Here is a 24,934-nt window from a genome sequence, read left to right on the forward strand (position 1 = left end):
TTGTGACCAAAAGATCAGGACTAGATGGTATTAGGTTAGCTATCTGAATCGGCATTTTTCAAAGTGGAAGCAGCTGCCGCGAGTCCATCAGAAAATCAGTGACTTTGTTATTAAAGGTTAACACAACTCATGATTATTTCTTCTTGTGGCTGTGGCTAACTAGATTAATCAACAGGTTTATTGGGGTTGTCAATGAAGGACGACGGAGGTGCTTGACCCCCAAATTTATGCTAGTTGTATACTATTTTCTCTGATTTTGTTTCCCTTGAACTTTAGGAAAGATAAATGCAGTGAAATAGATGTTATATTTTACTGATCTGGTATATTGATAAATAACTGAAATAATCATTCACAGAGATTTCCATTTAAGACACCAGGACTAAGGTGTATGAATAAGGAAGGCTTGACTATCTTACAAGAGTTCTCGTTTCCTGAGGAAAGGGAGGGAAAAGCTGGAGTGTCATATGTACAAAGAACATGCGACTCTTGAGACACATGCAGTTGAACAATCACTGCCTGAACCACCTATCTTCCCCCAGAAAAGGAGAGGATAGGGAAAATCTGTCAGTGTCTGTTCCACACACAACAGCACAAAATGGATCTGTCACTTTTGTTCTTTATCCAATCTCAGCTTGCCAACACTCACTTAACAGAGGGCTTTCAGTGATACAAATCCAGGGAATAAGACAGCTGATCTCATAGAAGAATAAGGAATACAGAAATGGTATGTAAAACAGACAGCAGTAGACATAAAATACTTGTGAAGAGTTTAGTGTTATTTCATTTTTCAGCTAATGACACATTTTGCAAACAACTGTAGATTCTTTTAGCATAGACGCACACAGACAAGTGCACAATCTACACACATATGCTTATACATATATGTGAAGTGAGACTATAAGAAGATAAAAAATAAACAGTAAAGCAGACCTTTTTTCTATTTTTCCATTTAAAAAACTCCCTGGTTTTAATATACAAGTTGTGAGTTTACATAGGTACACAGAATATTGCCACAAAGCACATCACACACAGCAGTTATGACGTCTCTTGTAAAAGATACAAAAGTTTTAATGGGCACAATCAAACAATGCACTACTGAACTGCTGACAAGGGTAAGAAGCCAACAAACATATTCTGTTTGCCTTGCAGAGAAACCAGACCCCATTGCACCTTGCTGCTGATCTAGGGAATGCTGAAATAGTGGAAATTCTTCTAAAGGAAGGAGCTAACCTAAAAATCCAAGATAAGGTAAGCTACACCTTCATAGGCGACATACAACACGCAGAAGAAAGATCAGTGCTGTACTGTCTTTCATAATCCATGGGCTTAAGATGTATATAATAATCTGATTATTTTGCAGTTACTGAATTAGTGAGTTTTTATTAACATCTGCCTTTAGAAAACTTATCATGATATTTAGTTTTTCCTACATTCTTACTGTTATGAATCTCCCCAGTCTACTTTCATCAGTTTTTACTACAGATAACTTTTTGTGATAGGACTAGATGGTGGTCCATCCTAACTTTTCTTCCAGCTTTAGCCTCATCCCATTGAAGCAGACCAAGGAAATTCAAAAAGATGCTCAGACAGTACAGTTCTTGTGCATTGTCAGTCAAGTGTTTTTCAAATAATTTTTGTTAGATTTTTAAAACAAAAGGACATGAATAAGAAGAATGTAAATAGATTCAACAACTTTTCAACATGTCTGAACAATCTGTGAGAGAATAAATCAATACTAACACATTATGTACATATTTACATGCCGCTTTGATGCTTTCTATCCTCCACATAAATAGTTATCAAACCTGAACAACATTATTCGTCCAATATACGTTCATAGGCTCATAGGTAAATAGACAGTCAGTCCATTACAAGTTTAGCCAAAAAAAAAAACTCTGTTCAAAAGATCCTTTTAGCCTCAAGGAGAGCAGCACAAGATAGACCAGGGAAGAATCTGAGGCTACCCATCCAGTCATCTAAGTTTACCTTAAAGATGGCAAGGGTACTACTCTGCTTGACATATAGTGGACGTTTGTTCCAGAGCTGAGGGATAGATTGAGATCGAAATCTATCAAGTCAAAGTATCTTATTTAGTATTTTTGGAAGGTTAGTTCCTTTAACCAAGTATATGAGGTAGCAATAGTTCTGCACCTGAAAAAGCGGTTAACGAGGCTTGGACCCTTCATGGCTCGAAAGACTAGACATGTATCTCCCCAGAGTAGTCTGTAAGAGACTGAGTACATAGAAAAGGCTGCCGGTGTCTCCTGATAACTAATTTTTTTGAGACCACTGATCCTTTAGTTATAAATCTCTGAGGTCTCTCAAGTTGTGTGATATATTTAGGCAAATACATGTGAAAAGGTGCATTATATTTAATAATGGGTCTGGTAAGATATGAGTAATGGAGAACTAAGACTTCTTTGGATCTTTGCGAGATGCCTTTGGAGATTAGATGGACCAGATAAAAGGTATTCTGAACTACTGTGGAGACATGATAATTAAATGATAAAGAATTATCAACAAGAGTGCTTAGATCCCTTATGACAGTGCCTGATTGGAGGGGTGCATCACCTACATGGTAAGTGAAACTGTTTTACTTACCAAAATGAATTATGCTACATTTTTCTGCATTTAATTTGAGACCATTGCCCTTGCACCATTTGTTAACATGGTCTAACCCACACTGGAGCAGTTGTGAGTCAGTTGAAGATTGAATAACAATGCCCAGCTTACAGTTGTCTTTAAATTTAGTTAACCATAGGCCAGAACTGCAGACCTGAAGGTCTAAGAAATAATACCAAATAGGAGATGGCCCAAAACTGAGGCCTGTGTTACACCACTGTGAATATTTTTGCTTTTCGAAGTGCCACCAGTTAGCTATCCACCACAGACAATAAGTTAGCTTTCCATCACACAATATAAGGATTTATTTAGAATTACAAGTCTGTCAATAATGCCTGCATGTGGAATAGTGTCAAATACCTTGGCCAGATCTATATATGCTGTATGATTTGTATAACCACTATCCATACTTTGGTTACTTTTTCAAAGAAATGAATGAGGTTAAAGAGGCAGGACCTTCCTTTAACAGAGATGGAATGTCCACAGAGGTTCCTCACTAAAAGAATACAGGGTATAAATAACATATCCTATACAGACCACATCAAGACTCTTTCGTTGTATTCTGTCTCCTACATGCTGTTGAGGAGAGATCTATGTCTGGCATATAAGGCATTATCAGACCCCACTCTGATGGACCTCCAGTATATCCACAAAACAAACAAGACCAGAATTACCCGTTTTAAAGACTTAAACATTGCCTGTGATGTAAGTATGATCTGCTGGAGAGACAGGTATGTATCCCAGAGACTAAGCAGAGTTAGTCCCTAACCCATTTCAAGTGTAACTCGGATAACTGGATGGGGAACAGGAACTTCATCCCTGATTTGGCACCTATGTGCCTAATGGACAGAGGCAGCCTGTAAATGGTTAATCTCCTAGGCCCCTGCTTGTAAATGTTTCATCTCCTAAGCTCCTGCTTACACTTATCAAGGGTACCAGAACTTGTCAGAGATTTGGAATGCATGGCTAGGCTTAAAAAGGCCCTTGTGGCCATTACCCCATGCTTCTTATTGTTTAGAAAATGCATATCAATGTAAGACCTGTTGTTCTATTAATCTTTTAAATACAATACAGTAAAAAGTCTTTTGGCTTTTCCCGGTTAGGTGTTGGCACAGCGGAACTCCGATCTGCTCATGATTGGCAGTGGATTTTTACGGTGCCGAGTTGCCAGCCTGAAGCCCAACCTTCAAAGAAGGCACGCCCATTCATGCTCGCACCTACCTGCATGTCTTTAGCGTCACTCGACTGCGGGAAGGACATGCAGACTCCACACAAAGGTGCTCCAGCAGAGAATCGAATGGGAGAACCTCTTGCTGTGAGGTGACAATGCTAACCACTGCACCACCGTGGCTTAAATCATTCTGCAACTTTGTCATTCATTTACTTTTGGCTTTGTCCAGAATTTGTGACTAAAGAAGTTGAGAGGTATGGGATGAAAACTGCTTGTAGTACTCCATGTTTGAATTGCATTATTTTAACCAGTCTGTATAACTAGTAACAGTAGGGTCTCCTTGCCTGTTTATATTCTACATTACTGTAACATTATCTGTCCCTGTATGTAGAGTCCCTAGATGAGGAACTGTCTTGAAGGATTTCACAGCCAGAGGTATGGCTAACATTTCCTTTCCATGTATACATTTTTGTCTGGGATGGGGAACAAGTCCATTACACTTGTAGCTCTTGAATATGTGCTCCCTACCATAACCTGAGGAGTTTATAGTGAACTTCTGGGTAGGGATGAAGAGGTAGAAATGGAAGACCTGGGGCTTGCAATGGCTGCTGGATCCATCACTGCAATTCTTTTGTTAGAGAATTGTCCATCTAAGTACCCAGCTCTCTTATGACCATGTCTGTCTGAAGAAGAGTATCATAAATATTGTATATATTTGATCTGAATAAGTACTGTAAATATCTGAGCCTTACATAATATAATTTGAATATGCTGCCTTGTTCTTTATGGTCACTAGTAGTGGGAGTCAAATCCTACACAGCTGGTTCTCTTGCACATTCAGATATTGATGGTAGTGATACAGGACATAGAACTCATGGCACTTGTCCAGCACATATTAATTGAGGGCAGGGGTGGGATCATACTATTGTTCTTCACATATTATTTGGTAGGCAGTAGCTAGATTTTGTAATAAAGCTTTTTGTATGCTGGCATGTCCAAAAGACAACATAGCATCTTTGTGTGCAGCTGAAAGTCAATCCACTGAAACTAAGAGTAGTCAGGTAGTGGCTGGCGATGCAATGCATGCAGGAAATCAATCCATTTCCTCCTTAGATGATCTCAGACTGTAATTAGAAGCAAAGGAACTGGATATGGAGATGAAGCACCTGAAAACCAAAGTAGCTATGAGAATAAAGCAGCTTCAGGCACAGGAAAGGGAAAATGATGGGGTCACTGATGAAAAAGAGAAACAACACTGACATAAGAGGGAGATATCTGTCCTTCTTGAAAGGTACATAATTACTAAAGAGGAAGGCAAACCCCAGATGCCAAGGTTAGTAACAAATTGTTTCTTCAGTATGAAGAATGGGGGTGTTATTTAGGCATTTGAAAAAAATATGTATTCGGCACCAAACTGACCTGGGACAATGAGTGAGATTGTTTTTTTTTTCTCTATCTCCCAAGGTCTTTATGAACCCAGAGGCTCTCCTGGCTGTGTTGTATTTTCTCTGCCGCAACTGTTTTGGAGGCTGGTGAGGATCCGGCTGACAACACGTCCGAAGAGGCTTTGCAAGCATCCGTCTTGGATGTCCAGAGAGAACCACAGTTGATTTTTTCTGAGGGACTTAGGGGAGTTCCACAGTTTTTAGTTGGGGAAGAAGTTCCTGCTACAGTTCTTGACTGCCGTCAAAATGTTCCTTACAAAAGAAACAAAAAATTACACGTTTCTTCTGTTCCTAGGGATCCACAAAGTGGGTGGCAGGCTTTTACTCAGGGGTTATTTTCTGCCTTAATGTCCTTAAAGCCTCCTGATGGGTTTTCAGTTCCTACTCCTCCTACATCATTCCTTCATACTCTACTCCTCTTAAAAGGCCTTGAGACCAGGATTCTTCTGAGGATGATTCAGAATCTGTGATGACTCCCTAATTTATTCTACTCAAATTTCTTCTCCTTTGGACTATGGGTCGGAATTGGAGGAATCTATTAGTTCTGATGTTCCTTTGGAGGAAATTTCCTCTGGGGATACACTCTTTAGGATGATGGATTTTTTTAAGTAAGATTGTACGCAGGTGTCTGATATCCATAAGAGTACTCTAAATTGTTGCAGATGGACTCTCCTAAATCTGCGTCTATTCCTCCTGTCTTGTCTGCTTTACTGGATGCTTTCTCCAGCGTCACTCAGGTGCCTGACTCTCTCCCCCCTGCTCCCAAGAAGCCTGATAGGTTTTATAGGGTCCTGAGGACTGTTGTTTTTTATATGAGGGTTGGGAGGGTGGCCTAATGGTTAAGGTGTTTGCCTTACAAACACAAGGTATAGGGTTTGAATCTCACAGGGGATAATTGTCTAGGCTTAAAATGGCTCTCAAGGGCAGTTAGCCTAGTACTAATCTATGAACCTATGAACCTATATAAATGTTCTGCTGCTGAACCCTCAGTAGCATCCGTAGCCTCTGATAAAACATCTGAATTGCTTCCCTCACCCAAGTTACTGCCTTCTGATGGGGACAGCAGAACTATGGACAGGCTGGGCCAAAAGATTTACACTTCTGCTACCATAACTTTTAGGGCTATTAATTATTAGACCCATATGACTAGGTATGTGTTGGCTCCTCTTTCTCAGGCCTGTCAGCTTATTTCTGATTTTCCAGATTCTGAGGGTAAAACGTCTATTGTTTCATTGCTAGGTATTTCCTCTTAAGTTGTTCACCATCTATTAAATGTAGTTATGATGTGGTGGATACCTCTTCTAGGGCTGCTGTTTTTGGTTCAGTTATGAGGAGGTATTCCTGGCTTAGGCTTCAACTTCTACCTGATGATATTAAAGCAAAGTTGATGGGTGCTTGTCTGGATTCTAAACTTTTGTTTGGGGAAGCTGCTGCTGGTTTGTTTAAGTCCTTTCAGGATAAGGGTAAGGCCTTATGGGAGCTTAAACATGTGTTTGTTTCTCCTGTGCCGCTATGCCTGCCTTTGTTTGTAGGCAATCCTGCCCTTCTACTAAAGGCAAGAAGAATGACAAATGGGCTCCTCCTTCTAAGGCTACTCAGTTTTCAGAGACTCTGAAGCCTTCCTTTCTGGACAAACCAGGTGCTGTGTGACTATCCTTCCCTTCCCAGCTTCATTCCACTTTCTCTTCCCCTTTCTCTTTCTCTTCAAGTTTGGCTTCAGATCACTCAGGATTTTTGGGTTCTGTCAATCATTTGTCAAGGATACTCCATGGTGTGGAAATCCCATCCTCCTTTTATGGGCATTTCTCAGCCTCCTCAGGAACATATTCCCTTTATACCAGAGGTTCTACAAGATCTCTTTTCTCAGGGTACTATTCAAGAGGTGCCTGTGTTCCAAAGGGGGGAAAGGATTCTACTCCCAACTGTTTCTAGTGCCAAGAAAAGAGGGCACTTGGAGACCTATTCTAGACTTCTCTCTTCTAAACACTTTTCTGAAGGTACCTTCCTTTCGGATGCTATCCCTTCAGATTCTGTTTCCTCTCTTATTCCCTCAGGCCTTTATGGTGTCTCTGGATCTCAAGGATGCTTATCTCCATATTCAGATCCATCCTCTTTTCGGGAAGTTTATGTGTTTCTCTATTGCTTCCTGGCATTTTCAGTTTTCTGTTTTGCCCTTTGGCCTTTCTACTGCCCCAAGGGGGTTATCCATATGCCTTGCTCCTGTGATTGCCTTTTGAAGACTTCATGGGATCCAAATATTTCCTTACTTGGACAACCTGTTGATTCAGGTGTCCTCTCCAAAGACCCTTTTGCAAAATCTTCATTTTAAAAAGCCAGCTGATGAAACCAGCTGACTGTGACAAATAACCAATATTTAATATATATTGCTTAAAAGCATATATTGAACTATAGGAGAACAAACCGGTTTCGGCTTAATAAATCACATAGTCTTCATCAGTGTAAAACTCTTCCATACATCAAACTCCTTATATAGTCAATACTCTAACATCATGAACATGTGACTGATTAAATGTGCTTGTTTAGTCCAGGAAAAAACAAACCCCCCAGCTTGATAATCCATTTTTTCTCTTTCTTATTCAGCATTTGGTGCCAGTCTGTCTTATTAGATCTATTACCCCAAATCCGATCTATAATAGTAAATTTGAAAAAAGCATTTTTGTGTACTGTAGTGTATTTGTATAAGGCATTGGCAATTTTCTGGTGTTTAATATCACAGAAGTGTTCAGAAATCCTGAATTTGATGGGTCGTGAGGTCTGATCAATATAGAAGGCTGAACAGTTACATGTGGCTAGATATATCACCCAATCTGTTTGGCAATTAACAAAAAAGGACATTTTATAAACCTGGCTGGTATTTTTACTACTGAAGGACTTGGTCTTCATGACCCTAGAACAATATGTACAATGACCGCAGGGGAAACACCCAACAACTTGATCCCCCAGAAGTGTAGTTTAGACATATTCCTTCTTTTGGTAAAACCCATGTTTATAATGATTAAAATAGGAGCCCAAATTCTTGCTCTTCCTAAAGGAGAAGTGGCATCTGTTTTCCAAGAGTTCAGAGAGTTTGTTATCTGCCAGCAGGATGTTCCAGTGGCATTGGACACTATCCATAAGTGCTCCAGTGTTCCCGCAATATGTTGTGACAAAACGTATAATAGATTGTCCATCACCTGTCTTATCTTTAAACTGAATAAGACTGTGTGTATCAATATTGTCCACCCTGTTCTTGGCCTGAATAACATATCCCGTCTTATACCCTCTGTTCTTGAATTTAATTGTAAGGTTATCTCTGAAATGCTGATAACTATTATTGTCCGCCCATATACGTTTAACTCTCATAAATTGAGATTTTGGAATGTTTTTACAGATATGTGGAGGATGATAGCTGGTGGCATGGAGAAGGGAGTTGTATTCTGGGAACTTCCAGTAAACTTCAAATGTTAGATTATTATCATGACCCCTGATCACCAGAACATCCAAAAAGGTAATCCGATCTATATCATAGTTTACCGTAAAGTGTATCCGCCATTTGTTTTCATTAAGATAGCTGACAAAAGTCCTGCAAGTAATCCACATCCAATCTCCATACCATCCAGCAATCATCCAAATATCTTTTCCAGATATCGATCTCCTCCAGAAACAAATTGTGTGAGCTGTCATAAATTATTTGCTCCTCAATATAAACCATAAATAAATCGACATAAATCGGGGCAAATGAAGGCCCCATAGCCGTACCTTGAATCTGGAGGTAACATTTGTCATGATAGAAGAAAACATTCTAAGTAAGAATATGTTCGGCAAGACAAATGAGAAATGTATTATAGCCGGGTTGGTATAACTCATATTTATACAGCCAATATTCCAAAGCATCAATCCCAGCCCAGTGGGGGATGTTAGTGTATAATGCTGTAACATCCAAAGTACAAAGTAACCAACCTGACTCAAGCTGCATTTCAGAAATGACCTGGAGAAATTCTGTTGTGTCCTGTAGCTGAGCATGTACCCATTTAAGTAATGGTTTAAGATGTTTGGTTAAAAATTGGGACAATGGTCCTGTTAAAGAACCCCTCCCTGAAACAATGGGCCTACCAGGGGAGTTTCGATGGTCCTTGTGAATCTTGGGAAGAAAATAGATATATTGGTTGCAAGGGTCAGATAACATGAGTTGATGCATAATGGTATCTGTGATAATACCCTCCTCCTTGGCTAGGGATAGAAATTCATCAATTTGCTTTTTGAAAATGGGGGTCAGATTAAGTGTTAAATGTAAATAATATCGGCCATCAGAAAGCTGCCTGAGCGCTTCAGTATTGTATTGTGTCCAATCTTGGACAACCACCGCCTCTCCCTTGTCAGCCATCAATATAACCAGTTCATGATTGTTGGTTAGTTTGGAAATTACTTCCCTATCAGTCTTAGAGATATTGCTAGATCTAGCCCTAGTCTCCCTGGAGTAAAAATGCAAGTCCTTAAGAATGGAGTTTTGAAACATGAGGATGTTATGGTGCATTGGTGGCATAAATGTGGACCTATGATATCTAAATTCTTCCTGAGTATCAGCAGTATCTCTTCCCTAAAAAATAACTTTAAGTTAAGATTTCTACGGAATGCTATAACATCATTCACAAAGCTGTCCTCAGACACAAAAAAACAGGTTTAAAAGACATTCCTTTATTCAAAATACCAATCTCCATGGGTGAAAGGGAGCAAGATGAAATATTCAAGATATTATGATTTATTGTTTCCATACAAACATCTTCAGCAACCCCTCCATATTGTCTACCTGATCTGTGTTTCCTGCCCCCCCCACCTTTGTGCAGATCTAAAGGGCCACTGAAATTACTTATCTTCGATACTGGAGAGCCTGTGGAACAAGATATATCCGGCTCAAAAGCCGAAGATGAATCCTCCCCAGAGGTGTCATGGCTAGAGGATGAAACTTTCTTAAGTATGGATCTAGGACATTTTCTCTTAGAGACATTTCTATAGGGTTGTGAAAATCAGACATGTTTATCCTTTTCTTTGGTAAAGGGGTCCCCCCTGTCACAATCAGCCAGGTCTCAAAGGAATTTCTTTTTCTTCCTATACTTCAGCTGTTCCTCAAGACTCAACAAGTCTTGACTAAGTTTCTTAAGGCAAGAATTATATACTGTCTGGCCCTCAAAAACCCTGACTTTCTCAGACATCTTGGTAATATTCCCTATATCACTATCAATTGTCCTTTCGCAGTGTCCAGCAAGAATTTCAACAAAATTCATGGATGCCTTATGTTGGGCCTCCATCATTTGTTTCATAAGAATATCATCCAGATTATTAACTAGAGGCTGTGTGTGGACTCTTAAGCCCCTGAGCGTAATGCCCTTAGCAATATATGCTTTAAACAGCTTGAGGTGCCAAACATTACTATGAAGTGACCTCATAATCTTATTGAGATTAGAGAATAGTGTTTCACAGCTATCATCCATTGGTAATGGCACAGTATCATTCCCAGATTGATTATTTGGACCCAGACCGAAAACGGCTAGGTCATCACGATCGGAGGAAAGCCCCGGTAATATATTAGATATATCCATTAGAGAAGACAGACACAACTTACTAGCACAAGCAAAATCCACAAACCAAAATATAAAAATATAGGATGGAGTTATCCTAATATAACATGGATCTACCAGTCAATACAACAATGCTAATGAATCAAATATCATTCTGTTGAGGATGACAAACCACAATCATAATATTGACAGGAATACAGTATCCAGTCAGTTGTTTTCCATATGCATTCCCAACCACCATGTAGGTGATAGGATTTTGATTCCTCATAGAAACCTTTTTCTGAGGATGTGCTGCCATCCTGCAGGAGGCCAGGAAACCTACGACTAGGAAATTATACTTATCCAAATAGAAGAGGTTTTCTTTCTGGTGTCTCTATGGTAACCTGGACTCACTTACTCTGGATGCTCCTTTGGTTCTTTCTTATTTGTGTGAGTTGGTCAATGCTGGATTCTTCTATTAAGGCCCACCTATCAGCTATATCTGTTTGTCTGCCTTTTTCTCCTCCTTTAGCTGCTAGATTTTAGGTGAAACAATTTCTTAAAGGCATCTTTAATATTAGACCTCTCAGGAAGCCTGTTCCTCCTCCATAGGATCTTAATTTTGTTTTGGAGAAGTTGATTCAGGCTGCTTTTGAGCCTGTTGTTACAGCTTCCTTGCAACATTGCTCCAGGAAGACTGTTCTTTTGTTGGCATTACGTCTGCCAGATAGGTGCCTGAGTTGCGAGCCCTTATGGTGTGCCCTCCTTTTTTGATTTTTCATGAGGACAGAGCATCCTTGTGCACTAATCCTACTTTTATGCAGAAGGTGGTTAATGAGCTGTCACTTAATCAGTCTATTAATATGCTTACTGACAGTGAGAGGGTGCTGCATACTTTGGACATGCATAGCAAACTTAGAGTTTATTTGGATATGACCAAAGATATTAGAAAATGTGATCAGTTATTTTTTTTTTTCTTTTCATCCTAGATCTTTCGGGCTTGCTGCATCCAAGCAAACTATTTATTTTTGGATTTCTAAGGCTATTTCCTTTTGTTACACTTTTCATAGCAAGAGCCTTCCTTTTTTAGTTTAGGCTAATTGTGCTAGAGCTGTGGCTTCTTCTGGTGCTTTCTTTCAAAGGCTTAGATAGTAATTATATTCTTGAAACAGCTACCTGGATTTTTGTGCCTACCTTTACCAAGCACCACAAGTTGGATGGTATCTCTAGTTCTAGGGCTGGTTTTGCTAGTTCCGTTCTTCATGTTTTTTTAGGGGACTCTTCTACCCCTTCCTCCTCCCAGGTTTCCTCTTGAGCTTTGGCACTCTCCCATATAGTTTAGATTACTGCAGCAGTGAATGTAAGGACATAGTACAGTTATGTAAAATCTTACCATAATGGTAGATGTTCTTGCCGTCACTGTTGCAGTATTCGCTCCTTCCCTACATCCCCCAAGTTCTTTGCCTTCCTGGATGTACACATTACCTCTTGGGTTGCTTGGACTGGTGTCCCTCCTAGGGCAATCAGTTCTGTTTTTGGTAGGTCTGAACATCACCTTTATGCCCTACGTTATGTCGGGAGTGTATGGTGACATTGGCATACCTTTTTAATTCAGAAGTCTTTGGAAGACTGGCCGGACATCAGGCTTCTGCAGCAGGGAATCCCACACAGTTAAGAATACTGCAGCAGTGAAGGCAAGGACACCTACTGTCATGGTATGGTTTTACACAACTGCACTTTCAGAAATGCCTGTAGAGTTTACTTGGAGGTTGCTTCATCAGATCTCAAGATAATTTCCTTATTTAGACTCTGACTTGCTGAATATTACCCTTTATCCTTGGGCATGTAATTGTGAAAACAGGAAAAGCATCCCTTGAATTTAAAGCCACAAGAAATCCTAATTGGGAACTAGTGGGAATCTCACGTAATGCTAGTCAGTTAACAGTTACTGCTGAAAGATGCTCTTGGGACAGAGCTACTGCATGTAAGGATTTAAAACATTCTTTTTGGACTCAAAGGCCAAAGGTACAGAGTGAACACTGTATCTTTTGACTGAATCAGAGACATTTTAGGTTAAATTTTAGACAGATGTTTCTGACCATTAATCATACTTCTGAACTAGGCTATTGACCAGTGAGGATCTTTAGAAGTCTAGTCCTGCATTCCCATGAAATGTTTAGGCCTTTTAATTTAAGTATTAATAATGCAGAGGTGGGCAGAACATTTATCTTACCCTTTCCAAAAGGCATAATGTTTTATTTGTACTTTCTTCTGCAAACCTATCACTGTTTGTATATTTACTTGGAAAATAAATGCTTTAACTTACTTATTTCAAGTTAAAATGATATTATTTATGTTTGAATGATCATTTGCAGTAAAGCAGATAGGTGAGGAGTATTTAAACAGGAAGAAAGAGAACAACTGGGCATTCCTAGATTTGGAGAAAGCACATAACAAGGTCTCAAGACCTGATTTGGATAGTTTGAAGTCCCAGAAACATTGTTAGAATTAGTGCAGGCTGTGTACAAGGACCAAATGACTCAAGTGTAAATAGTGTTCTGCCTTTCTGCTTTCTAGTAGGAGTGGGTGTGCATTAGGGTTCAGCTCTGAGCCCACTGCTGTTCTTACTGGTGATAGACTACATTAGCAAACAGGTCAGACGGAACAAATAAACAAAGTTGCTGTATGAAGACAATGTGGCATTATAGTCAGACTCAGAGCAAGAACTTCAGTAAAGGATAGGGGAATGGAATGTAAAACTGAAGGCACATGGGATGAAAGTGAGCACAGATAAGACAGTTAAAATGAAAGCAAATGAGGGAAAGCTGAAAATTAAGACTAAAGAGAAAATAGTGGAACAGGTTAATAGCTTCAACTATCTGGGAGGGGTGATTGAGAAGAAGGGAAGTCTAAGTGAGGAGGTCAAAGCTAGAATCAGAGGGGCGGCAGCCAACTGTCATAGAGTGTCAGGGGTGGTGTATGACAGAAAATGCCAAAGAAGCTGAAAAGTAATGTATAAAAAACAGTTGTGCAACCAGTAATATTGTATGGTAAGGAAACCTGGGCATTAAATGCAGAGCAGTTGAGGAACAGATGAAGTGATGAGGTAATCTCAGCATAAGTCAAAGTAACTCCAATTGCAGAGAAGGTTAAATAGAACAGATTATGATGGTTTGAGCACATGTGCAGAAAAGCCGAAGGCAATCTGTTGAAGAAGGTTTGGGACAGACAGGAAGAAGGCAAGAGGAACTGAGGACATCCAGCAAAGAGATGGATGGATTGTGATAGAGAAGACCTGTGATGGGCAGGCATGACTGTCGAAGAAGGTAAGAGAGTGGCATTGAATCGAGAGAGATGGTGACAGTTGACATGACACCCCGACCCCATGTAGAAAATGGGAAAAAGGGGATTGATGATGATGATGATGTTATTGCAGGAAGTAGTGCCTGCCTGCACCCCCTCTGTGAGGAGGGGTGTACACCCAATGCTCTCAAATTTCTGAACATAGTAACTCTGAGATCACACAAAAGGAAGGGTAAGGACAAACTTCCTTAACCCCACCCTTCCAGTACCTTACTGATACAAGTAGAATATTTTGAATTCAACAGGAAAGCAGTGAAGCAGACTCAGAGGTTCCAGATTGTTGAAACTGATAGGAAACATGAAATGTTCAAATTTCTGGTAATAAGAATGATCCTTTCTAGAAATAAGGTAATTTGATGATCATTAACCTTTTTATTTTTGCAGTTTGGTAAGTGAAATGATACAAAGATAAATTGTCAAACATGAACCTGGCATAAGGATCAACAAAGTGACAAAAACAAAAAGCTTGCAGGAATAAAGAATAAACAGCAACACAGAACAACTGCAGAGAAAATAAACTAAAAATAAATTAAACTGTGGTTCTCCAAGCCTCCTGCTTAAAATCGTATTTTAGTAATCAGATTGATATGGACAGAGGCATTCAGTTAGACTGTTTATTTTAAGTAAAATACACAAAAGGTACAGAGAAAATTAAATATATGAGTTCAGCGTCATAGCTTTCAGATACAAGTAAAACAAAGTAGCATAAATTATACTAGTATATAAATAACATACTGTAACACACCGGTATTATACAATATATTGGATAGATCATACATAGCTAGACATGAGGTAAATAAAGCATCATTAGCAATAACTACATAACCTGGTGGTTGATATAAACAAACTGGATAGCTGAGATTTAGGTATTTTCACAGAGGAATAAGCTGCTTAGAAGAAAGTAAAACTGTGCCATTCTGTATCACCTCAGGGTGAAAAGGAAGACTAAGTTATTTCCTTCAGGAAAGCATTTCAGTTGTGACCAACATATATCCTAGTGTAGCATTTATTTCTAAGATAATAAACATCATAAAGTGACATGTATAATATTTTTAACCAAAGGTAGAGAAAAAATGTCATTTAAACAGAATGCTGACTTTGGGCAGTACTATTTTTCAGCTCTGTTATGGTTACCATGAAACACTAGCTACATCTGAGATGGAAACTTTAACAGAGAAGAGAAAATTATACACAACCTGCCCTTCCCCTACCTAATAGTTCATCTGTCAATCCTAGGTAGTTTGGAGCTAACGTCATCCTTCTGACCCTCTTGTGTGGTCAGTCCAGTAGTTTCTTTCTCTAGGAGCAAGTAGTTTTGATGTCTATTGAGATGGCTGTGTTAAATAAAAGAATAGCAGTGCTTATTATATTAAAAGCAAGGTCTATGCATTTATTTTGAGAAATGATTTGAAGATGTTTTTAGCCGCAGACAGCATTGTGCAAGGTGTGACAGAATATGTATGAATTACAGTGTTTGCTAGTACCTATGGAGTTTATTTTAACAAATTATGACTCATGGGAGGTCATATATTAGAAAAGCCTAGAGGTGCAGTGTCTGTTCTAGTAATCCAGGTTAATGAGATAATTACCCTTCCTGGTGCCTTACCTACTTTATGATGACTTATGCTCTTTTATATAAAACTAGTTAGGGCTGACTATATTTAAAGGCCTGGATTTTCAAAAAACGCTGATAAGAATTATGTTAAAACCCTGAAGCTATTCTGACATCTACATCTAGTATCCAAGGGCAGCTCATATGATGCAAAAAATGAGTGTATGTCAGATATATTTGCATAAATACCTTTTGTTTCCAGTACATTTATGTCATTTGGTATGCAAGCCCCAAGACACTACTGTATTAATGCATCTGTTAAATCCTCTACAGCACACATCCTGTGAAATGTCCTGAGGAAAATTTTCAGTGCTACATTAATGCACTCTGGTGCCCCACCTTCCCCATGTTGTATCATGCTAGTGGTGAATTATGGGTTTGTGACTCATAGACCACAAACTAAGACACAGAAGCAATATACATTTGTGTAACTGTGTGAAGTGTCTCACCAGAATTCCTACAGTTGCATGTAGCACTATATGTGAAGATCTTGCACATTTGATGTATTAATACTGTGAAACACTTATGTTTAAACATATCTTGTACCGTTAACCTCAGCATCAGTGTTGTAGTCCTTGCATCACTATAAGGAATTTAAAGATGTGAGCCAAGCACAATTATATCCAAATGTAGTATAGCTCTGTCACTGTCCCAAAATATGTAACTTAATAATGCAAAAATAATAGACAGTACAGTTATAAACAGTGGTACTTGTCAATAGCATTCCACAAAATAAGAATAACTGCAGGATTCCATCATTAGATGCACTCTGTTGTGGTCTCACAAAGGAAAGGCAATGCTTTTTATCAGGAGCGGCCTTAGGTCAACTGGTGCCCTAGGCAAAAAGGCTTCATGGCACCCCCCCCACCACACCACCCTGTGCCCCCCAGCCTGGTCTACCTATACCAAATAAACACTTAAAAAGCACCCCTGCTCAAGCGGCACCCCTAGGCTGCCGCCTAGTTGGCCTGTGCCTAAGGCCGGCTATGCTTTTTATATAATGCACATGGAAAAATCAGAAATTTTTTGAATAAGGAACTCTAAATCCATTGCAAATTGACAGCATTCCCCACAAAAGCAGTCTCTTCATAAAAGGCTGGCACATTCACCTGACATTGACTGACATCAATAATGTGAATGCTGCTTTTACTTGGGTGACTGTCCCACCTTTAGAAACAAACTACAACTACATTGTGTTAATCAGATTAACATATTTTGTTATATGTGCAGGTAACTTGAAAAATGAGGCACTCAAATATCTACACCTTTTAAGGCTTGACATGTTATACAGACTAGCTTCTCCTCTGTTACAGCAAAGAATGCTTTTAGAAGTGTTACTAATATTTTACACATCTAACAAAATGTTGCTTATAAAAATGTTTGTCCATGACTTACTCCAGTCTTGTTTATAATTCTTCACCTACTCTCCTATCTGACAGTGTGGCATCCAGTCCACTTTATTCCACAGCTGATTCTTTGTCCTTTATTCCCCTAACATAATATAGAGATTAAAAAGGAGAGATATCTATACCAGAGGATTGTAGCCCCCCAAACATCTCAAACGCCCAGGTGAGAACTGCTCTCTCCAAGGCAAAAAACACAGCATCCATGGGACCGGATGGTGTCCCCGGCTGTGTGCTCCACGAACTCATTGAGGAATTAAACCCGCAGTTAGGACAGCTGTTTAATCTTAGCATCACCTCAGGATACGTACCCAAGGAGTGGCGCACGGCGACTGTGGTCCCACTTCACAAGGGCGGTGCCTCCACCGACCCTGGAAATTACCGTCCCATTAGCTTGACAAGCCTTATCTGCAAAGCCATGGAGAGGATCATAATGGAACTCATAAATAAAGACATAGGGAACTTGCAGACTTTGGATCCAACCCAGTTTGGCTTTGTCAAAGGCAGATCATGCCTTTTAAACTTGGTTGACTTTTTCGAAACAGTCACCAAGGCCATTGATGAGGGAAAGGCAGTCCATACAGCCTACCTCGACCTGGCAAAGGCCTTTGACACAATACCCCACTCAGGTATCATCGACAAACTCATCAACTTGAATGTAAACCCATACATCACAAGATGGGTTGCAAACTGGCTAAGTGACAGAACCCACAGGGTCAGAGTTGCTGGAGCCATGTCAGACTCAAAGCCTGTCACAAGTGGTGTCCCACAGGGCTCAGTCCTGGGTCCACTCTTGTTCGGCATCTACTTTTCTGAAGTACAAGCAAATGCAGGAGGATTATGGCTGACAAAGTTTGCAGATGACTGCAAACTGGGCGCCATAGTCGAAAACACTTCTGACACAGATATCCTTCAGAAGGGCCTCACAGAAACGGATAACTGGTGCCAGAGCCATGGCCTAAAGTTAAACGCCAAGAAATGCATAGTCATACCCTTCGGGAAAAACAAGGTTACCCCTAGCTACCATATAGGTGGCAATCCACTGAGCACAGAAGAAGTCATCAGCGACACTCATGTTGCTAAAGTAGTCAGGAAAACCTTCTACATTGCCCACCTGATCATGAAGGGATTCACATCTAGATCAAGGAAGGTCATCATCCCCCTGTACTCATCACTCATTAGACCTATGATTGAGTACAATGCCCCATTCGGAATGTATCTGACTCGACACCTGCAGCAGCTGGAAAGGCCCCAAAAGTTCATCACCAAAAGGATAAAGGGTCTCAAAAATATGTCTTATGCTGCCCGACTGAAAGAACTCCAGCTCTATTCAGTCTCATACCGCTTGCTCAGAGGTGACCTGTGCCTGACATATAAGGCCATGTCAAACCCAGATTTGATGAATATGTTTCACCTCAAGAAATCTAGATCCCTCAGAACCACAAGGGCGGGAGACTTAAACCTTGACACGGTTATTAATAGGATGTGCTGGAGGGACAGATTCATCACCCAGAGACTCCCTATGCTGTGGAACAAAATCCCAGTACATGTGAGGCAGAGCACCTCGCTGGCCTTGTTCAAGAGGAATCTTGACCAATGGATGGGAGATCGCAGATATACCCCAGGGATTACTTCAGTGTCACTGCTTGACAGAGGCACAGCAAAATAATAGGCATAATTTTATTCAAACTAAAGGGGTGGCGAAAGCCACATATCTATGGGCTAGGCTTATAAATGCCCTTGGGCAGATAGCCTAGTATGAACCTATGAACCTATGAACCTATGAATCTGATCATAACCAGGATGTTATGTGTTCAAGACATGGCTGTCTACAAAGTTGCTTTTGAGGTAAATTTTGACATTCATATCAAGAACACATAGCAATCCTGGTTACCATTGGTGACCCAGTCATAATTCTTTGAAGTGCTCCCATGTATTACAGAAGTTAGAAGGGAAAAAGGTATAGTAGTGCTACATTTTACAGCTTAGAAAGATGTAACACACTTGTTGCTGTCACACAGAGAGCATCCACCAAAGAACGGTGGTAAACACTTCTTTCAGATTTTAAAAAAGTTCAAATGAATTTGCTTTTAGTTACTCGTTTGTTGTGGCTGTTAAGCACTGTTAATGTTTTAGCATGAGACTAGTGTTTATAAGTGCTGAGGGGTGCTTAACAAAAGTTTGTTAAGCACCTCTTTGATAGGTTCAGACTTGTCTTTTTCCCAGTTTCAGAGCATAATCCTGGCACTCCATGTACTATAAGAGATCTAATAAAGGTCTTTAATCTAGTGAACTGTGTTATTCTTGGCTACATATTCTCATTTTTGGTATTTCCAGGTCTGCTTCCACATTGTGTTTTGCTTTGAATTATTCTACTCTTATAGCTTCCATTTTGACAGCTGCGACTTTAGTACTCACTTTTCAACTATTTGTCCCAGTATTTCTAGTTTTCCTCTTTTCCCCACTAGCATTACTACTGGAGTAAGTTAACCCACCTCCTCCCTGTAATATTCGTTTATTAAACATCAGCTTGTTTAAGTCATGGAACTAAGATATGGTGTCTCATAATGGGTCTATATTAGTTCTTTGCGAATCGTGGAAGTGAATTTCCCTGAATATGGATTGACGTAGCGTTTGGTGGAAAGATTTTTCAAAGAACTGATATAGACCCGCTCTTAACTGTTCAAGTTCTTAATGTCAAGTGGCAAAGCAATGGACCAAGATGCATGCATTACCCAAAAAGATTACTCTCAAATATTTATAGATAAACTGCACATATTCTGCATCCCCCTTGTTTGAAAATATGGTTATGCTATTAATATTAATAAATACTACATTGGGTATTTCAGTTTATTCATAACTTCTACCATTATGAGATAGCATGTCAACAGCTGAGCAGTAATTATAAAAAAAAGTCAATTATATAATTTAATTTAACTTTTTAGTCTCTGATATTATGAAGTATTGGGAACGTCTGATTTGTACAGTTTCAAAAGTTAACTGATATTCATAATGAGCTTCCAAACTTGCATGCAGATGGCAGGATTTGATATACTCTTTGATACTAGCAATAGCTGAGAATCTGATGTGCTGTCCCATCTGGAATTACTCTCGTTCCTGTCTGTATCAACTTGATTGCTTCTTTAACCTCATTTGGTTTAATTCTTGAGTCTTAGATTCAGCTCCAATAGCACTGCTGAACTTTCCAAGTTTATCTTGGCATATATCTGACAAGTAATGGTAAGATTTTAAGCTGCCATTTTCTGAAATGTTGGTAAGAATATTGACATCTTTTGTTCCACTTTAGATTTACTTTGGTTTTGAATAGATGATATACCTCTGGATACTTTGCATATTAGGCATAACATATCAGATAGTGTGCTACCTGAAAATGAGTAAGTCCAGTTTTGTTATAATTCAGGAGGTCGGGCACCTTATATTGTATCCTTTTCTCAAGAATTGTGATTGTGATATGTTACAGACTTCACTATTATTTCAAATTGTTCAACATTCCTGACTAAAACAACACATCTTCAGCTCTCTGTTTATATAGAAATCAAGGCACCACCCAGGGAAAAGGGAAGGCTGTACATAAATAGAAAGGGCTTCCTCTCTATTAACTGCCAAGTCATGTGTAATGCTAAGGGAATCAACTTGAATGTGTGTGCTGGCAACCCAGGCAGTTAGTGGGTTACCACGACTCACATATCTGGCACACCTCCCAACTGTATCAGATATCCCACAACGTCATTTACTGGGGGATGCAGGTTATGCACTGGAACTGAGGCTGATGATGCCCATCAGAAATGCACACACACCTGCTGAAGGATGCCATAATGAGGCACACAGTCAAACCAGAAATATCATAGAGCATTTGTTTGGGCTGCTGAAGTTGTTGTTTCGGTACCTAGATAAACCTGGGGGAGCCTTGCCATACAATCCATATACATGTACTGAAATATCCACCGTCTGTGCCGAGCTTCACAACATTATCTTGAGAAAGCAGCTTCAGCAGGATCAGCAAGGTGAAAGGGCACATATCCCCCATCAATGGCAAGGTCACTACAGCCACACACAGGTGAGGAGTCAGAGGGGGAACCAGCAGCTACAGGTGTGCTCAATATGCCCTCACATTGACTAAAGGGCAATGCATAGTACACTCACTCACCACCTAATGGACTAAAATCTTCATCCTACACACATACATATAATAACATTGATGCCAGGCAATGCTCACAACCTTTCCATACCCATCCTAGCATCAGATAGATTCAGCCCTGAACTAAAACTGTAGCAACTGCTGGATTTACAAGGTAAGTGTTGAACTTGCAGCGTTAAAACAGAATTGTATTTTAATACAAATGAATGGCATATCCTCACATGTAGTATAAGTAAGTAAAAGGTGGGGAATTTGTACAGTAACAACTTTAGCATGTGATAGCAGAGACTTATGTGAATGCATGTGCCCCCTATTAAGTAATAGGCCTCAGGCATTAAAGATTCACACATTCATACCTTTCAAAAGTACTGATGGGCACTGCATACCCTCAGTTTAGCATCATATGTTTGTACTGGAAAATCATTAAGGAGAGAAGTTAGAAAGTAATGAGATAACATTTCTGTTTCAGACTTCACAACCCTCAGTAGATTATTAAAATACTGATGCAAAAAATGTTGTGATTATATCAACTGTCTAACTTTCTAAGGCCAAAATATATCAAAAGTACAATTAGAAAAACAACATCACAAACTCAGATATACTAAGCACTAAGTCATCTATGCAGCCTGACCATCAGACACAAATGTTATGTATCTCTGAATCCAAAAGATAGAAAACAAGGATATGGCACAGTTATCATCACTTGGACAGGGTGTTTTGTATGTGTGTGTGTGTGTGTGTGTGTGTGTGTGTGTGTGTGTGTGTGTGTGTGTGTGGGAGGCGGCTAGGCTGACACAGAAGGTTAAGTGAGTGCGTTAACAGTAAGAAAGAGAAGCAGGCAGACATTCAGGTAAAGTAACAGATGGCTAGTGAGACAGAATGATCTTTAAGCTTCGCAGCGGAACCATGTAACTGTTGTGCATGTATCTGCATGGGACCTCCAGGTGAAACTGGTGTGTGAGTGTTTGCAGGAACACAGCCAAGCTCTCTGCTAGCTCTATGTCTTGGTATGTCAGATAGGTGTGAGCCATGCATGGTAGAGGTGGCAGTTCATCTTGTCATACCCGACCATGAAAACTGGCTCTGCCAGAAGTTGCACTGTCATGTCCACACCCATGGTCAGATGCACTGCTGCTACCTGTATGTGACTGAAGTCTGCTGGATGAGCTCCCCTCACGAGGATGCCCAGGACGGGCCTATATTATCTGAATGAAAGTTCAAAATGTTGATCGCTATAAACAGCGAAAATGACGATAATCAATGTCTGTTTTGTTAGATCGAGGTACAGTGAAGATCGGGAAATTTGCCCTTTCCTCACTGTAGTGCAGTCTTGGGATTGGTATATATAATTAGTGGGGGGGTGTAGCCCCCCCTCACAATACAGGATTCGATTATTGGCATTTTCGCTGTTTACAGCAATTGAGATTTTGAGCTTTCTTTCAAATAATATAGACCCACCCAGGACCATGACCCAATGGCCTGTCATGTCTGGGTGTGGACACCTCAACCACTGATGAGGCAGTGGAAGTAGTGCCACTATGGGAGCTTGATTGGGCATGGCCACATCAGCTAACATCAGATGATGGGGCTGACTGATGTCCACGTGGCAGCTATCCCCCTCCCAGCAGATGTTCCATTGTAGACACTACACATTATAATGTGTCATTCATACGATCTATTGAATGGGCAACATGGTGGAGGCAGTCATGCATGTCAGCCTTTGCCATATCTATAACCCTAAACATTTCTCTGAAGACCTATTGGAATATGCTTGCATCTCCATGATGGTGCTAAATATATGTCAAGTGGCATGAGAAGACACAATTGGATCAGGTGGAGGATGGACAGCAGGCCTCCTCCAAACACCCCTAACAATCATCCTGCATGGCACCTCACCCACACTTTGACTATGGCCAGAGTCAACTGGCACTGAAACCGCAGTAACCACACTGCCCTTATTGAGTTTCTCACGTTCCACCTCTCCAGTATCTGAGGGTTCACTGGAATAGGTTGGTGTAGGCCTAATGGCTGTGTCTGATGTAATTACTGGGGATGACTGAATGTCAACCTCAGTGTCAGATTCAACCTCTGTACCCCCCGACTGTGCCTTTGTTTGGCCACCACCATCATCAGAGTCTGCTGATACTCTGACCTCAGGTGGTAAGAGTTCCACACTTCCACTCTCAGGATCACCTGTGATAATAAGCAACAAAAGCAAAATCAAAGCTCTAAAACCATGGGAAGCCACAAACCACTGGTAGCTATTGTAATAATCATTTATTTAACAAGTCAAACTGCTTCTCCAGGCATCAAGAAACAAACAACTAAAACTTCTTATATAGTGAATGCAATTAGACAATTGACACAATCAGAGCAATTAATGAGCTAAATAATTATCCTATTATAAAGGATAAAAGCATGTAGAAAAATAAATGTATAAAAAAAGCATATGTAAAAAACATATATAGAAGCATGTATAAAAGGGGTCTATATCACATAGTCAAACTGTCATAAGTACGACTATGGAAATATTGAACCCGGGACTTCGAAACACAAGAAGTTCGAACGCTCAGAATCACTGTTCCGGCACAAAACAAACAAAAAAAAAAACGAACACTTCAAACTCTTTCTAATCTGGGGTGCTTTGCCCCCCACACCCCCCAACTTGGGGGCTGTCCCCCCATACTCCCCTACTTAAATATACCAACTCTGAGATTGCACCACAGTGGAGGAAATAGCACCACGGAAATGGCCCACTGAATTTTTTCCCTTGGAAAAAATTCAGTGTTCCGCGGCTTCGCTATTTTGAGATTTCAAACTTCCCAGTTCGAAGTTTCAACGTTCAAACTTATGATATAGACCCATATAAAGAATATGTATAAAAATAAGCATATACAAAGATAAGCATATGTAAAACCACGTTTAGAAAGAACCATTATTTAAACTTTATTGTGCATATCTTTCAAAATTGGTTTCAGACTAAAAACATCATTCAGTCCTGGGGAACACTGAGCATTAAAACGTAAAACCCAGTTACTTTCTTCTCTTTTTGTCATATTTTTCCTATTACCTCCCATAATATATGCTGGAGTTATGTATAAAATTATAAATTTAAAAGTATATGTAATATCTGTGTGTAAAATGTGGCTATATAAAGTATTATTAATTTTCTGTCTTTTTATTTCTGATATATGGCTAAAATCCTTTCCTTAAATTTTTATTTTTTTTTCTTATATAAAAAGCAGGGCATTTACAACATTTAACCATATATACTATGTTTAGAATCACAGTTACCATTAGCTGGTAAATAAAATGTTTTTCCTGTTAATGGGTGAACTGTATTTTTTTCTGTATATATGTATTTGCAAAAGGTACATTTATTACACTTATATGTTCCTTTTTTATTATTTAATATTTGTTCTATTATTTGACTAAAGTAAGCAATTGGATTTTATGTTTTAATGCTCAATGTTCACCAGGATTGACTGATGTTTTTAGTCTTAAACCAGTTTTGAAATATATGCACAGTAAAGTTTAAATAATAGTTCTTTCTAAACATGGTTTTATACATGTTTAGCTTTGTATATGCTTATTTTTATACATA

The 24,934-nt window shown here is 39.6% G+C and overlaps 1 protein-coding gene across 2 annotated transcripts in view; it reads left to right on the forward strand.

The window, feature by feature from the left end:
• Positions 1-24,934, forward strand: part of ANKDD1B (ankyrin repeat and death domain containing 1B) — a 1,083,940-nt gene that overhangs the window by 735,156 nt on the left and 323,850 nt on the right. For both annotated transcript variants that reach the window (XM_044063959.1, XM_044063958.1), the window contains exon 11: positions 1,150-1,248. In XM_044063959.1, the coding sequence (XP_043919894.1) occupies positions 1,150-1,248 (99 nt within the window). The remainder of the gene's footprint in view (positions 1-1,149; positions 1,249-24,934) is intronic.

Source organism: Protopterus annectens, chromosome 2.part2 (assembly GCF_019279795.1).
Source record: "Protopterus annectens isolate FY-2018-M chromosome 2.part2, PAN1.0, whole genome shotgun sequence".
NCBI lineage: Eukaryota > Metazoa > Chordata > Ceratodontiformes > Protopteridae > Protopterus > Protopterus annectens.